The sequence below is a fragment of the Cavia porcellus genome, unplaced genomic scaffold (genome assembly GCF_034190915.1).
Source record: "Cavia porcellus strain 051 isolate PalLab524CR breed Dunkin Hartley unplaced genomic scaffold, mCavPor4.1 scaffold_7, whole genome shotgun sequence".
NCBI classification, from domain to species: domain Eukaryota; kingdom Metazoa; phylum Chordata; class Mammalia; order Rodentia; family Caviidae; genus Cavia; species Cavia porcellus.
Window position 1 is genome coordinate 38488365 of NW_026947490.1, and position 15109 is coordinate 38503473.

Below are 15109 nucleotides of genomic sequence, written 5' to 3' on the forward strand. Positions count from 1 at the left end.
TGAGGGGCGAATGCACAGTGCATTTATTGAGCTCACATACTTCCTTGCCTTTCACCTGGCGTCCTTGGGGAGAGGTGTCAAGGGCTTCTCGTGACACTTCTCAATTCCCACCATTTTCTTTATCTGCCACCCACGCCAATGCACGCGCAAGGAGGAAAGGCCAAAAACAGCTTCTGGCAGCAGACATGCGCATTAGCAGCAGAAGGAATGACTTGGTCAGGGAGGGAAAACTACCCCGCGACTCATGGAGGCGGGCACTTTCCCATCGATGCGATTGGCCTGGCTGAGTTTGAAAGGGAAAGATTTGCTCTCACCACAGGTTTCATAGGGAGCTAGAAGGTAGGAAGACGGCTAGTTGATAATCTCCAGACATCACCGGAGCCCTGCACATTCCTCCTACCTTGATTTCTGTATCCCAGCTCCCTGCAGTACCCCAACCCAAGCTCCCTTGGGATGCTGTGCCACGCTGGAAGGTCAGCTCAGAAGGTCCAGCAGCTGTGTATTTTCATTTACTCCAGTCTTCCCAGATCTTCCAAGAGGTGGGCTAAAGCCTGGGCCTGTGGCTGGTGAACTTGGCTGTGGTCAGTCTCTCACAGGAATGGCTGGCACCAGACGTCTAGCTAAGAGGGGATTCAGATGCTTGAGGCTCCCCATGCCAGCCCCCAGCCATGTCCAAGGTCCTGTCCTGTGTCAAGCACTGAGGTCCAATTCATGATGCTGGTAGATCTGTGTGGGACCCTTGAAACAAGCTGCAAATAGGAAGCGTCTGCCAGCTAAGGTGATGTGGGCAAAGGCTCGGGGAGCCACTAAAGCCGGGGGCCCCAGCTCTTGCAGTGGCTCCAAGAGCCCTTTGTCTGACTCAAGGCGGAAGACCTGACTGAAGGCAAAGTCACTCCCCAGGATGGCCAGCTGGTCCCTGGCGATAAACAGCGGCTGGAACACGTGGGCGCCACGTGAGGGAAGTTTCTGCAGCATGCGGAACATGGACCCGTCCCAGCGCATGACCTGGGGAGCAGGGCAGCTAGTTAAGACCAGGGTCTGGGGGCCAGGCCTGCCTGTTGTCCTTAAGGCTTAGGAGGACTTGGAACAGCTTGGAAACGGGCCTACAGGTCCCCAACATCCTGTAGCATTTCAAACTTTATAAATGTCACCACTCATGGGAGGGGGATGTAGCTCAGTGGTAGAGTACTTGCCTAGCACATTCGAGGCCCTGGGTTCAATCTAGTAGCCTCCAAAAATAAAAATTAATGTCACTACCATCGTTCTGGACTTAAATTCAGAGTTGTTCTTTTGAACTTCCTCATCCTCATACCATACATAAAAGAGTCAGCAATAGAACCCGTTGGTTTTCCCTGCAACAGTTATAACATTTCTCCACCTCCTCTGGTCACACCTCAGCTCATCCTCCAACCTCTCGTCTCCTCTCTAGTGCCAGGCTCCTACCCATCTCCAGTCTGTTCCTCACTTCCAGATTCTTCTAGACTGAGAACCCTCTGCTAGCTGCACCTTACTCAGGAAAGTGTGCCTGGGGTGAGGGTAGTACAGGATGGGCAGGACCTATCACTACTGTCAGCCCTGGGGTCTGGGTCAGGGTGGGGAGAGGCGAGGCTGTGGTTAAACATCCCAGAATGTGTCAGAGTTACTGAGCCAGAGCTGGTGTGTGTGTGTGTGTGTGTGTGGCCGGGGGTGTAAACACAATCTTGGGAGCAGTGAGAGTAGTGTCAGTATGGGGACAGGGAGAGGGGTTTAGAGTCAGCTACACTTGAGGGGGGTACAACTTTGGAGTCCAAGTTGGAAAAAGGTCAGAATTCAAAGGTCAGCATGTGAGGCCAGGTCAAAGGTTAGAGGTGAGTGTGCCCAAAAGGCTCAGTGTGGAAAGGCCCACCATGGGAGGGTCATGCTGGAAAGCCTGGCTGCCTGCCCACCTGGCTGGGTCCAGCCTCACCATGGAGTCCCCGATGTGGCGCGTCAGGCACAGGAACACATCTCCGCTGGCCTGGAAGTGGCGTGTGGCATAGACATCCTCGGCCTCAGGGATGTCCGTGCGCCTCTCAAAGCGGCCACCAACCCAGTGGAAGAGCACTGGGCGCTGGGAGGCAGAGGCCAGCAGCAGGTGAGGGCGGCCATCCAGCTCCAGGACCTCAGCATCTGTGTCCCGGTGCCAGGCGTGCAGGCTCTGGCGGGGGTAGAAGCCAGGCCCGTCTCGACAGAGCAGTGTGGTACTGCCTGCCTTGGAGGCATCAGCCACCACAAAGCAGGGCTGCTCCTCCAGCCACAGGATCTCAGCGTCATTGGGCCTCAGCAGCCGCCGTGGGGCCAGGGCCTGCAGCGGGGCCAGGCGCAGGTCGGGGCTGGGCCTTGCCCACAGCTGTGAGCCTCCCCACAGGCGGGCAGCCAGCACGAAGAGGCGCGGGCCCAGCACCAGCGGTTTGCAGGACACCACCGAGGGCGCTGTGGGCAGCGGGAGGCGGTCAGGCCTTGGGGCAGGCTGGGGGCAGGCAAGGGGGCATCGAGGGGGCTCACCTGATAGCTCCTCCTCATGCCGGAAGCGCTGCAGGCTGTAGTCCCAGGCCAGGATCAGGCAGCGGCCTGCAAAGGGCTGTGCCAGGACGATGTGGGGCTCCCCCTGGTAGGAGAAGGGCTCCACACCCAGTGCCGACTCCCGGACTGTCTGGAACCAGGACAGCTCTGGGGGTGGCAGGGGAGAGTCAAGCAGGCCCAGGAGACCCCAAGGGTCCTCATGAAGCCTTAGTTTACCTATTTCTGCAAGATAGTCATTCATGGGGCAGGATTATATAGCAACACATCTTTATAATCTATACATATATTAACTCATAAAGGGAGTTATATTTTCTAAGATGTTTGTTATCATTAATCCCTTGAAAAAAACATTTAATTTTTTTTTTTTTTTTGGTACTGGTGCTCAGATTGAACCCAGGGCCTTTGCACTGACTTACATCCCCAGCTCCTTTTTATTTTTCATTTTGAAATAAGACCCCACTAAGTTGCTAAATTACTCATGCTGGCTTTGAACTTGGGATCCTCCCTCCTCTCCCTCCCACAGTGCTGGGATTACAGGTAATCACTCATTTAAGTTAGTAACGTTCCTTTGAGATGTGTTCTGTTATGGTCTTTAAGGTGAGGAGGCTGAGGCTAAGTACCCAGGAAGCCAGTAGTCCAACAAAACTCCATCTCTCTGATCTTCCGTGACATGAGCAGCTGCCCACCAGGAAGCTCAGCCTGAAATCACACCGCCGTGGCACCCCTGCAACACCCTGCCAGGAGTCAGGTGTGGGCATGTTAAGACCAAGTTCCCAATGGACAGAGGCGGAACTTGCTTGTGTGAAAACGGCTTGTCTGGGACTTGTCCTCCTTCCCTTCCTTCTGACAAGCTGCTACAGGGATATGCTACAGCCCGGCTTCAACCACAAAAACAAGGATACCACACAGGAGCCTTCCTACCCACCGGGCAGCACATCTTGGTCCCATCTGTCTTCCCCGACTCTGGTATTTTGAGCCTGTTTGTGAGAAAGCTTAGCTTCCATGGTAACTGGCTTTCAAAGTCCTGCAGCGTGGCCCCTGCCACCTTTGACCTCGGTGACCCTCCTTCCCGCAGGCCCCCTTGCACAGCTGCTTTCCTGTGATCAAACAGGACAAGCTCCAGCTACCTCAGGGCCATCACTCATGCTGGTCTCTCTCTACTGAGTGTCCTTCCTCTCTTTTCCTTCTAGCTAAACATAGGAAAGCCTTCTCTGATGCCCATAAGAGAATTATCTCTTTGCTTCCTGTATTCATCACAACTTAGGCCATGTTTTCAGCGTCTGTTACCCAAGCTCCCAGAATTAGAAATCACAGGAGGCCAGGACTTGGCGGTTTTGGTCACCAGGGCACCCATTGCCTCTCACAGGGCCAGGCAGTGTGGATCTCAATGAATGTTTGTTGAATAACTCAATGACCCCTGGGCTGGGGGAATAGCTCAGTCTCAGAGCACTTACCTCGCATACTCAAGGCCCTGGACTCAATCCCCAACATAGCAAAAATAAAACGATGAGTCTTTGAGTTAAGTCTCCCATTCTGTGAGGTCCACAGATCAAAAGACATGTCTTACATACAGATAATAATTACTACGACTACTCCTATTTTTATGGAACTGGAAATTGATCTGAGGTCTTCGCACTGAGTGACATCCTCAGTCTCCTTTCCTTTATTTTGAGACAGGGTCTTATTAAATCACCCAGGTTGGGCTCAAACTTGTGATCCTCCTGCTTCAGCCTCCCAGAGTGCTGAGATTACAGGTACACATCACCACACCCAGCTACTTACTGTTACTATTTTTATTTTATTAATAGCATCTGTGTCAAAAACTTCAGGGCCAGCCCTTGAGTAAGACTCTCAGCTCTGTGTGGCCCTGGCCTGGCCCTCAGCTCCCATGGCTTCCTCTGGTCTGATCTGACCCCTCTTTCCGTGCCTTTCCTATTGCAGCTCTGATCATCTGGGTGGTCACTGTTTGGGGTGCCCTAGTTTCTCTGGACCATGGACTTTGTGAGGGGCTGTGTTTGCCATTGCTGTTCTCTCTGCACTGCCCTGCACCCAAAGAGGTATGAAACTATTTGTGGGAAAGCAAAAGGAAAGTAAATACAAGTGAGGTGACATGACACATGCAGGTCCCAACACAGTTCCTGGCACGTAGGAAGAGTTTTTAAAATGGTTTGTGTGGTATCAGCAAGGGCCTCTTGTACCAGGCCCTGTGTCGTATGCTGTTCAGGCATGGACACATCATTCAGTCCTCACAGCAATCCTCTGTCACTGTTTATTACCCCCATTTTTCAGATGAGAAAGCTGAGGCTCAATAGATAATGCTGTGTGCTCAAGGTCTCCCAGACAGGAAGTGGCAGGGCAGGGGTGAGGTCAGTGCTGCAGCCCTGGTAGCCTCTGCCTCTTCTCTCCTGCTCAGGGACCCTCCTTGTCCCTCCCGTTCTGCTGGGAAAGCCCCCACCTATTCCTCTGCACTTGAACATCTTGGGGTCCAGGTGGCGGAGTTGCATGTGAGTCAGGGCCGGGGGGCCCGCGCAGTCCCCAGTCCCCACACTGGCGTTCACGGTGGGCATCCACTGCAGGAGCCACAGGATGCGGCAGTCACACTGGAAGGGGTTCCCACGGAGGTCCCTGGGGCGAGAAGCCAGGGAGGGGCTACAACCTGGGATTCACCCCTTGGGGCCATGTTCCCGGGCCCCTCCCCAGGTAAGGATCTGGGTGGGATAGCACCCATGGGTGTAGGAAAATAGGTGAGAGTCTGCACAGACATGCTCCTGTGCTGACCCAAAGCAGGCCCAGGGGACTCCCAGAGCTCCCCCTTCACTCCCCCATCCCCCTTGAGCCTCACACATGAGTCAGGGTCTCCAGGCCTCGGAACAGGAACCTGGGGAGGGCTTCCAGGTGGTTATTGGCCAGGCTTCTTGGGGAGAGAGAGGAGAAGGAAGGTCGGCAGCTGCCAGGGGCTGGGGGTGGTGCCCCTTGGGGGTAGGGAGCAGAGGCACGCACAGGTGTGTCAACGAGCGAAGTCCTCTGAGCGCGTTTTTAGAGATGGAGCCAATCTTGTTGTCCTCAATGAAGCTGTGGAGGGAAAGTGGGGTGAGGGGGAGGACTACAGTGCTTGGGGGAGCTGCTCCTCACCCTACCACCTTGCCCAGCTCCAGAGAAAGCCTGCTTATCAGATGCCCAGCGCAAGACTCCAGGAGCCAAGAACCTGCCCTGCGATTGTTGCCAACCTCACCATGAACGCTGCCCCCACTGTCACAGGCATCTCACCTGTGTGTCTATCACCATTGCCAACCCCAGTACCAATAACTGTCATGGTCCCCATGGTCACCAATATCACCACCTCTTCTGCTGTGAGCTCTACCAACAGCATCAATAAGCATCACTATGCACCTTTCATGATCAGGACCAAAAGACTACCACCATCCTCGCCAGTCTTGCCACCATTATTACAAACAGGCATTTATGCCGCTGAGCTAAGTCCTTGGCCCCAAAAGATTTTTTTGGTACCGGAGATCGAACTCATGATCTCATGCTCGTCAGGCAGGTGCTTACACTACTGAGCCAAATCCCGGGCCCTCTACCACCATTATTACAAACCAGCAGTGCCTGTGCCAGCCGCATCGCTGTTATTCTCAACGCGCATGTCACCCACTACCAGCATCATGACTGCCACTGTTTTCATAAATACCAACACTTTTTCCATCATCAACAAACCCAGCATCAGCTATGGTACCTTGTTATTAACACCAACGCCAACGTCCTCCTCACACCCATTCCCCGCATCAACACTGACACCGAGATTACCGACTCCCACCATGCTGGGAGTCGGTACAACTGTGCCACACTTGATAGCACCATAACCATTGAGTCCACCATATTGTTTTTCCTCTCCTCCCTCCCTTTGCAGTACTGGGGATGGAGCTCAGAGCCTTTGCATGGAACTACATCTCGGTTTTTTTTTTTTTTTTTTTGTCTTTTTCCTTTTTATCGGTATCAGGGATCGAACTCATGACTGCCTGCTTGCAAGGCAGGTGCTTATGCTACTGAGCTAAATCCCCAGCCCCTTACATCTCTGGACATTTAATATTTTTTTCTTTGGTCCTTGTCCGGCCCCAGCCTCTACCTCCCCTACTCTGGGAGCCACAGAGAGACCCCTGCTGCTCCTCCCAGCCCCAGACCTCACTCACAGGTACTGCAGGTAGGACAGGCCGGCAAATGCATCATCCTCAATTGTGGAGAAGGAGTTGGATGTGAAGAGGCTGGCAAGGGGGCAAGGTGGAGAACATTCTAGAGTTGGGGATGCTTACTTGACATTTTAACCTTGCCCCACCCTCAACCCGCACAGGCAAATGCACACACACTTATGCATGGGTGTGAGAGTGTGAAGGGATACAGATGCTTTCACATGCGACAACCATGTGCACTGTCCCCGTGCCCATGTGTGAACACCCACGCCCTGCAGCTTTGGTTGGCCCAGTCAGGCCCTACTCACAGCAGGTGCAGGGATGGCACCCTCAGAAAGCTGCCGGTCTTCAGCTGGGTGACTCCAGTCCTGACGAGTGAGCTGGGGATTTGCATGGGCAGGGGTGGGTGAAGAAAAAATCTCTCCCACCAGTGATCTGGTCCTGAACTAGAGGCCTCTGCTCTCTGGAAGCCCATGACCTGAGCCAGGGTGCATTCTGTTATATCCAGGGTAGCTGCCCTCCTTGCTCGGCAAGGGTCCTGGCAAACATTCAGCTAGCCTTTGGCCCCAGAACTCCCCCTGCACCCTTCCAAATCCCAGAAGCCTCCTTTCATGCCTCCCAACATCCTTTGCTGTCCAAGATCCTGATAGGTTCCCAATACCTGGGGGACCCCGACATCCCACCCCTGCTTCTGGATTGCAGGACTCCCATCCCCACCTTCAGGCTCACAGAGGGCCTGGCACTCACAGTGACAGCAGCGTCGGGGAGAAGGTCTCGGGCAGGTCCAGGGAGCCCTCGCACAGGGCGCTGTCCTTGGAGCAGGAGCAGCGCAGAGGACATTTTCCCTTTGGGGGTCTCCAGGCCACCTCCACCCCTGCCCCAGCCAGGAGCAGCAGCTGCAGCAGCAGAGTCCCTGTCCCTGCCATGGCCCTGACCCAGCCCTAGGCCCCCTCCACCGCTTGTCTCTGACCCAGTTTGGCCTGGGTGCTACATCTCTCGTGCCCAGCTGCACCCTGCCACAGGGAGCTCTGCCGGCTCTCAGGCTCTCACAGCAACCCTTCTCTTCTACCTCTTTGGCGGCTGATTGTCTTTTTTTTTCTCTCTCTCTGCCTTGCTGCCTCTCCCTCTGTTAGTCTGTTTCCCCCTCTCAATCTTGGTCCCTATTTCTATCTTTGTCCGTTTCTGTTTCCCTCTGTCTCTTTAGGTCTCTGTTGGCGTGTGTGTGTGTGTGTGTGTGTGTGTGTGTGTGTGTGTGTGTGTTTGTGTGTGTGTGTGTGTGTGTGTCCCCGTGTCCCTCTGCCTGGTGCCTATTTTTCAGCTCCCTGCCCCCTCTTTCTAGAGCCCAGTACTTTCTCTGCCTCCTCCCACGCCCCTTCTCCCTGAAGATTTGGGAAAGGGACGTGCTGGGCCCAGGGTGTGCCAGGCAGAGTGGGGTAGGAAGGGGGGGAGGGGTCAGAGGCCACAGGAACCGCAGCCCTGGGGAAGGGACTGAAGGGCTCCTTGGGAGGGGGCGGGGCAACCCAGGGGTGGAGCCACTCTGGCCACGCCCAGCCAGCCCCCTCCCCAGATTGCCCACTTAGCCCGTTTCCCCCACCCCAAGGAGGATGTCACTAGAGTGAGGACTGATAGCTCCGCAGAGAGGAGGAGAGAGTGGGAGGAAAAGCTACTGGGGCAGGAGGGACGTCCTGGCCACTCCTAGCCAGCCTCCTCCCCAGGCTCCAGAGGGTGTGGTGGGTGCTGGCTCCAAGATTTTGCAGGGGCCAGATCAGGTTCCGCTGCTCCCTCTGGTGGCCACCCTTGGAAGGACTGCTGCTCCGCCCCAAGCACTGGAATTCCCTCCCTTTCCCTGAGATTAACCCTTCAAATGCTCAGGCACGTTTGGGACAGGTACTCAGCCCCAGGAAATACTTCACTGCAAGGGTGCCATCTCTTTCTTCAGCCTGCCTGCACCAAGCTGTGTCCTCGGCGTTCACCAACTGACTCATCCCAGCACTGGGATTGGTACTATTCTCCTTGCTATTTTACAGCTGGAGAAACTGGGGATAGAGGGCAAGGGACCTGAGCTCAGTGTGACCCAGATGGAGGCAGAGCCATGCTTCAAATCCAGACAGCTGGCTCCACGATCTCTGCACGTTATTTTGCTTTCTTTCTTTGGAGATCAGTATTTGTCAATACTTGTCTATCCTATAAATACAAAAAATTATACTTGTTACTCACTGTGGCCTAGCAATAATTTCTGAGTATCTACTATGTATCTGTCTTTACATGAATTGACTAAGTACCCACAGCAATCCTGTGAGATGGGTAGCATTACTGTGCCCACTTTACAGATGGGAAAACTGAGCCTCACAGAGGTTAAATAATTAGTCTCATGATGTCACTTTCACCTCACTGTCTGAGATCACATCCCAAGATTGGAGAATATACATAGCCTCTCTTGCACTGAGGTGCATACCTAAAGTAGACTCAGAGAATGAGAAGCTTAACAGTACCAGTCTGGAGGTAGAGATCCAGGGTGCAGCCCAGTCTTGTTCAGCCTCAGGCAAATCATTCGATCTTCTAGGTTCTCAGTTTTCCTACCTGTCAAATGGGAGCATTCGTAGCACTCTTTTTCCAGTTGGAGCAGAGGACTCAGTGTGATGATTAAAGTAACTCACCTTCTTGGGGTTCAGAATGGAGTGGGAACCCCAAAGTGTTCAATAGGTTTGGAGATAAACTCTGGCTCCAGGTCCTAGTCCTGCACCAAAACAGCTTGTGATCCAAGCAAGGCTTTTTGGCTGTCGGCTCCCCAGCTGAAAAGCAGGTATGATGAACCTCTTTACAGGGTCTTCGAAACTGTAAGTGAAGAGCTCCGTGCCAGAGACACAGAGAAGAGGAAGATCGCTGGTGTGTGTGAGAACGGTAAACTAAATGTGACAATGATGACGCCTAACTTTCTTTTTTGCAGTACTGGGCTACGTTCCTGGCTTTCTTTCTTTCTTTCTTTCTTTCTTTCTTCCTTTATGGATAGATAGGATCTCACTAAGTTACTTGGTTGCCGAGGCTGGGCTCAAACCTGTGATCCTCTTGCCTCAGCCTCCTGGAGTGCTGGGATTAGAGGCATGTGCCCTCGCACCCAGCTAGACAGCTAACTCTTACAAAAAAAAAAAAAAAATCACAGTATGCTGGGTTTTGTTCTCACTGTTCTAGATTGTTCAGATAATCATCTCAAGCTCCCTTTGAGGTGAGTACTCTTTTCCTTTCCATTTTATAAAGGGAGCAGTGGAGTCACAGAGAGATTAAGTCATTGGTGGCAGGACACAGCTGGGAAGCCCTGAGACCCAGGGCTCTAGAGTTAGACCCATCAGGGGAGGAAGCTGGGTTGGCCAAGAGCTGGCTCCTCCTTGTTTGGCCCTTTGGGTCCCCTGTCTCCATTCCCCAGTGCTGCATAAACAGCAGGGTTATCATTAACCAGGAACGGGGCTGGTGACCCTGGGGGATTGGGCCACTAAGGGCAGAGGTTGAGAAGGCTCAGATGACAGGGATATGGGAGCCTTTCAAAGCTCTCTGGGTTGTCTGAGATCAGGTGCCTCTGTGTGTGACAGTGAGTGTGAGTGTGTGGTGTGACACCCTGCGAGGATGTGAACCTGTGTAAGTGCTCTCCACTCTGTCTGGTAGTGTCTGAGCAGGCTTCTGAGTTTCAGTGTGGGGCATTTCTATTTCTTACCAGCAGGGGGACTGCTCAAGGACTAGCTCTACTTGGCTAAACCTTAGTATTCCCATCTCTAAAATGGAGCTGGGCCAGGCATGGTGGTATGCACCTGTAATCCCAGCACTTGGGAGGCTAAGGCAGGAAGATCACTATGAGTTCAAGGCCAGCCTGAACCACAAAGAGAGATCCTGTCTCAAAAAGAACAACAACAACAACAACAACAAGTGGAGTTAATATGATGATGTCAAGAGACCTCTGAGATTGGCCAGGGTACGTGTATGACCTTAACTATCTCTCTGTTTTATAACCCAGGCAATTGAAGGCCAAGGAAGGCCCAATGGTTGCCCAAGATCACACAACCAGGAGTGCAGAATTCAATCCTGCTTCTAGGTTTCTCTGTTACCAGCGCCTGTGGTCCTGATTTGCCCATGAAGATACCAGAAATGTTTTCTTTGTGGGGCCACAGGCGTCTAGGGAAAGAAAAGTTCAAGGCTAACATCACTGTGGTTCTGGAGTGTGTGAACGGTGTGTCAGACCTTGGCATCTGTGACTGTGTGGCCAGTTGAGTGCTGTCTGCCTGTGTGTGAAGTTGAGCACAGTGTGTGTGTCTGTCTGTGGCCATGGACAGAGTGCCTGAGTATGTGGCATTCTCCTTGATGCAGTATCTGCTGTGTGTTGCCAAGTAAATGTGGTCTATGTGTATACAAGGTCTTTGGCCTTCACATTTTTGTTGGCTGTGTCGGTGCCTTTGAATGATTTCATGTGTTTTGTGTATACCCATGCATTCCTGTAGGGTCATTTGTGAGCATATCTTCACAGAAATGTGTATCTTTGTTTCTGTTTGTAAGAGTGGACAGACGTGTGGCTACCAGTGTCTCTGTAATAGAAGTCAGTTCAGCACGAGTGTGCACATGTGCACAGATCTTTTGGTCTTGGTCTTTTGCATTTGAGAAATGTTGCTTGTGTATCTGTATCTCTGGGTTTCTCTATGGCTGTGTGTGTGTGTCTGGTGGAATCCTGGGCAGCAGCAGACAGCACATACACTAACTCCTCGTTCCCCGCTGTGAACAGGCTGACAGTCCTGTTAAGGCTTTCACCACTGACAACCGAACGCGGAGGTCAGAGGTAGTACGCTCCTAAGCACTTCGACTGCCTGGCTTTAGGCCCCAGCTGTCCCATCCTTAGGAAAAGGCGCAGAAGTCACTCCCTGCCCCAGCTCAGCACTCTGCCGAGGTGAGTGTGTATGTGTTTGTCCACACTGCCAGGCTGCCTGCTGTTTCTCAGTCTGAGCTGAGAGAGTTAACTTAGCAGCGGACCAGGGCAGTCTGGGTTGGGGGCCGCCCCCTGGCCCCCCTCCAGCCCGGGCTCCAGTTACAGCTGCTGGCTGGGGAGGGCAGAGGTGGGGTGGGGCCAGGAGGGGAGCCTGCCGGGGTGGCGCATGCAGCGCTGGGCCAGGGGGTCCAAAGTGCTCAGCCCCCAGGGGCACAGCTGGACTTTTGGGGGCCTTCTTTCAGCAGGGGACAACCTGACTGGGGTGAGCCTCCCCCACCCCTTCCATACTTCTTCCCTTCCCTGGCTGGGCAGCCTATTTTGGGAGCAGGAGTGGCCAGCCTGTGGCTTCCCAGGCCTGCCTGGCCCAAGAAGGAGGAGAGTGTGACAGTAGGGTGCTGCAGGCATGGGGGTGAGGGTGTGGCTCCTCCTTTTGCTGCTGTGTGAGCCCCCTAGCTGGGCGTGGGGTTCAGACACATGGAGGTCTGTTTGTGTCACTGTTTGGGGGAATTGGGGGCCCAGAGAAGATTTATGTGTGTTTGACTGTGTCTACACCCCACCTTCTTCCAGCTAGCAGTTTGGGGAAAGGATGTTGTCTGACTCCAATCCAGCCCCATCACTCTGTGTGTGTATGTGTGTGTAACACGCATATTTGCAAGTGCATCCCTGGTCCTGGCATCTGTCTTTTTTCTCCTAGGCCCACAAGTGTGGGCCTCATGTCACACGCCTGAGCTGCCTAGTTATGAAAGATGTCACCCGGAGGCGGGCAAAGGGAGTGTTTTCCCTTTTCTCATGGTTCCGAGGAGAGCAGGCTGGGTGGCCTTGACCTGAGGGGCAGCCTGTGGCCACTTGGCAGCTGGGCCTTCCCCAGCAGGGCTGTGCTTGACCCCCCCCCAGGTGGGGGGGAGGCTGTTGCCATGGTGGCCTCAGTGAGTCAAATTCCTCCAGAGTGAAGTGGGAGATATTTATACCTAGGGTCAAGCAGACAGCGGGCGGGCGTTAGGGCAGGAAAGCAGCAGCTGTCCGGGATACTGCGAGGCCACCGAGTGGGGAGCAGGTGGGACTGCGGTGTGCCCTGCTGCATGTGTCTCTCCACCTGTGTGAGGTGGCATCCTGACTCCCCTGCTGGGCTAGGTCTGGGGATTTCGGGCCCTGTTGTGGAGGTGGAGGCCTGTGGAGAGGTCTGTGGACTGAGTGTCTCACCTCTGACCTCGCTGTGCAGTGTCGCAGGTGACCCCCATTATGTGAGTCACTTTGGTGAAATGGTTCCAATCTGAGAAGCAGAGGGTTTCTGTTTCTCAGGCAACTAAGCTGGGTAACCAACACTTTCTTGACTAAGTCCTTAGACTGCCTTTGTCTTAACCCCTTGGATTGGGGGGTGGGGAGAGGTGAGGGTACACATTTCCTGTCTCTTTGCTCTTTCTCAGGACAATGGCATCCCTCAGTGATGTCTTGCTTGTCTTCCTGGTTCTCCTCAGCACGGCCAGCGCAGGTGAGTGAAGAGAGGTCTAGGGGTGGGCCACAACTCGAGAACCAAATGGAAGACCCCGCCCTAAATGAACTCAGCTGGAACACCAGGCTGGCTTTTAGGGGAGGGGAGAGAGTGCTCTGGGTCAGACAGAGGAAGGGGTCGCTTGGAAGCTGGCTCTTGGATTGCATGATGGAGTGACAGACGACATCAGGGTGCTGGGGCAGTAAGATGTCCCACCTCACCCAGGATAGTACAGAGGGGACAGCTAGGACCTAGAGAGGATGGGCAGCGCCTAGGGCCCCAGACCTCCGAATTCTCAGCCCAAGAAGGCAGAGCCCTGAAATGGTCTGCTCATGCCCCTTCCCAAGGTCCACGATCCCAAGTAGCATTTAACCCTTGATTTCTCTTTCATTCCAGAAGCGCCACAGGAGCACGACCCATTCACCTATGGTGAGGGAAAGCCGGGGCATGGCCTCGGTCTGCTCTTCCCTTTTCTCCGTTTATATTTCTGTCATTCTTCTCTCTTTCCCTGCTCTGGCTGTCTTCCCTCCCTTGTCTGGCTGTCCTGGCGTCTGTTTCTGTGTGATCCCCTCTCTGCCTGTCTGTGTTGGACTGAGTCTCTCGGTATCGCAGCCCGTCCTGCCCTTCCTTCTCTCCCAGTCCCACTCCTGCTCTCCACCTTCCGGTCCTCCCCCACCTAACCCTAACACTAAGGCACCTGGTGTGTCTCACCTCCCGCCCTGCTCCCTTCTCCTCTGCTCTTACATCTACCTACCCCTGCTGATCTCCCTCTTCCTCTCCTCTTTGCCCTGCCCACTCCTCCCCAATCGGCCGCCATCCTCCTCTCCCTCTCCTCACCCTGCTCTCTGCCCACAGACTACAAATCCCTACGGATCGGAGGCCTCACTGTAGCCGGGATCCTCTTCATTCTGGGAATCCTCATTATCCTCAGTGAGTGGCTGCGCTGCGCCCCGCCCCGCCCCATCAGGCCACGCCTACCCTTTGCCCCCCCGTCCCCGCCCACGCTTTGCAGGCCACGCCCACTCTGCCCAAGTATTTTCCAGGCCATGCCCCGCCACCCCGCCATCCCACCCTCCCCGCGCGACCCCACCCTCCCCGTGGGCGCACTGCACCAGGAGCGCAACCAGGAGCCTCCCAGAGGGGCTCAGCCTCTGCTCCCCCTCTTCATCCTGACAGGCAAGAGGTGCCGATGCAAGTTCAACCAGCAGCAGAAGTAAGAGGCCCCTCCCCGTCCTCACCCGCCTACTCCCGGCTCTAGAGGGGATTAGGGGAAGAGGCAGGAAATCTTCCCAACCTGTTTCTGTGAGCACGTAGTAAGCACCTACTATGTGACAGGCCCCAGGTCAGGTCCTGGGACAGAATGAGGACCTCACTTCCGCCTGGCCCAGGTCCCAGCCCAGTGTGGGTGGTAGTCGTGGGTTCCAACTGCCATACAGGTGTAAAATCACAAAGTGCGACGACACAAAAATGCAAGGAAAGAGCAAGCTGCTCAGAAATGAGATCACCTCACGCGTGGCCCAGTTTAGCTCGCAGTTCTCTTCCTGGCGCGTCGGTTCATCTTTAAATAAAAATGTAAAGCTCAAGCAAGGTATGAATACCTTTGCCTGTTACAACCATGATGAACATGGTTGCTCATATGCGTTGGGCGTGTTCTGTGCGCCACTGGTCCTTGTCTGTTGTTTTATTTACCCCTTACACCGTCTTTAAAAGGTAAGTGTCAGCGTCATCAACTCCACTCTACATATGAGGAAACCGAGGCTCAGGGAGATAAAGGCATTTACTCTGTCTTTGGGGGATAGGGTTAGGGTTCCAACCCAGGCGTCTCCTCGCGGTCTTTCGAGGCCCCTTCACCCTTTTTCCGATCCCTACCCCGACGTCCCGGAGGTCCTCACCACCACTAGCTTGGAAGGCCTCTGGCCACATACTTCAGCT

At 54.2% G+C, this 15109-nt stretch overlaps 2 protein-coding genes across 6 annotated transcripts in view; one reads left to right on the forward strand and one right to left on the reverse strand.

Moving 5' to 3' along the window:
* Lgi4 (leucine rich repeat LGI family member 4) overlaps nt 1-15109 on the reverse strand; it is a 25577-nt gene continuing 10468 nt past the window's right edge. Inside the window, exons 2-12 of one of the 5 annotated variants that reach the window (XM_013149120.3) lie at nt 9383-9517; nt 9218-9305; nt 7473-8909; nt 7034-7105; nt 6729-6800; nt 5542-5613; nt 5384-5455; nt 4997-5166; nt 2524-2688; nt 1946-2451; nt 1-1005 (exon numbers count right to left, since the gene is read on the reverse strand). In XM_013149120.3, coding sequence (XP_013004574.1) covers nt 691-1005; nt 1946-2451; nt 2524-2688; nt 4997-5166; nt 5384-5455; nt 5542-5613; nt 6729-6800; nt 7034-7105; nt 7473-7651 — 1623 coding nt within the window. In that variant the 5' untranslated portion in view covers nt 7652-8909; nt 9218-9305; nt 9383-9517 and the 3' untranslated portion in view covers nt 1-690. Of the gene's footprint in view, nt 1006-1945; nt 2452-2523; nt 2689-4996; nt 5167-5383; nt 5456-5541; nt 5614-6728; nt 6801-7033; nt 7204-7472; nt 8910-9180; nt 9306-9382; nt 9561-15109 lie in introns of all 5 variants that reach the window. The other 4 variants (XM_063253346.1, XM_063253343.1, XM_063253344.1 and 1 more) reach the window with 4 other exon arrangements.
* Fxyd1 (FXYD domain containing ion transport regulator 1) overlaps nt 12753-15109 on the forward strand; it is a 3035-nt gene continuing 678 nt past the window's right edge. The window contains exons 1-7 of the mRNA XM_023563694.2: nt 12753-12819; nt 12908-12929; nt 13113-13177; nt 13574-13606; nt 14033-14107; nt 14354-14390; nt 14614-14765. Of these exons, the coding sequence (XP_023419462.1) occupies nt 12768-12819; nt 12908-12929; nt 13113-13177; nt 13574-13606; nt 14033-14107; nt 14354-14390; nt 14614-14765 (436 nt within the window). The 5' untranslated portion in view covers nt 12753-12767. The remainder of the gene's footprint in view (nt 12820-12907; nt 12930-13112; nt 13178-13573; nt 13607-14032; nt 14108-14353; nt 14391-14613; nt 14766-15109) is intronic.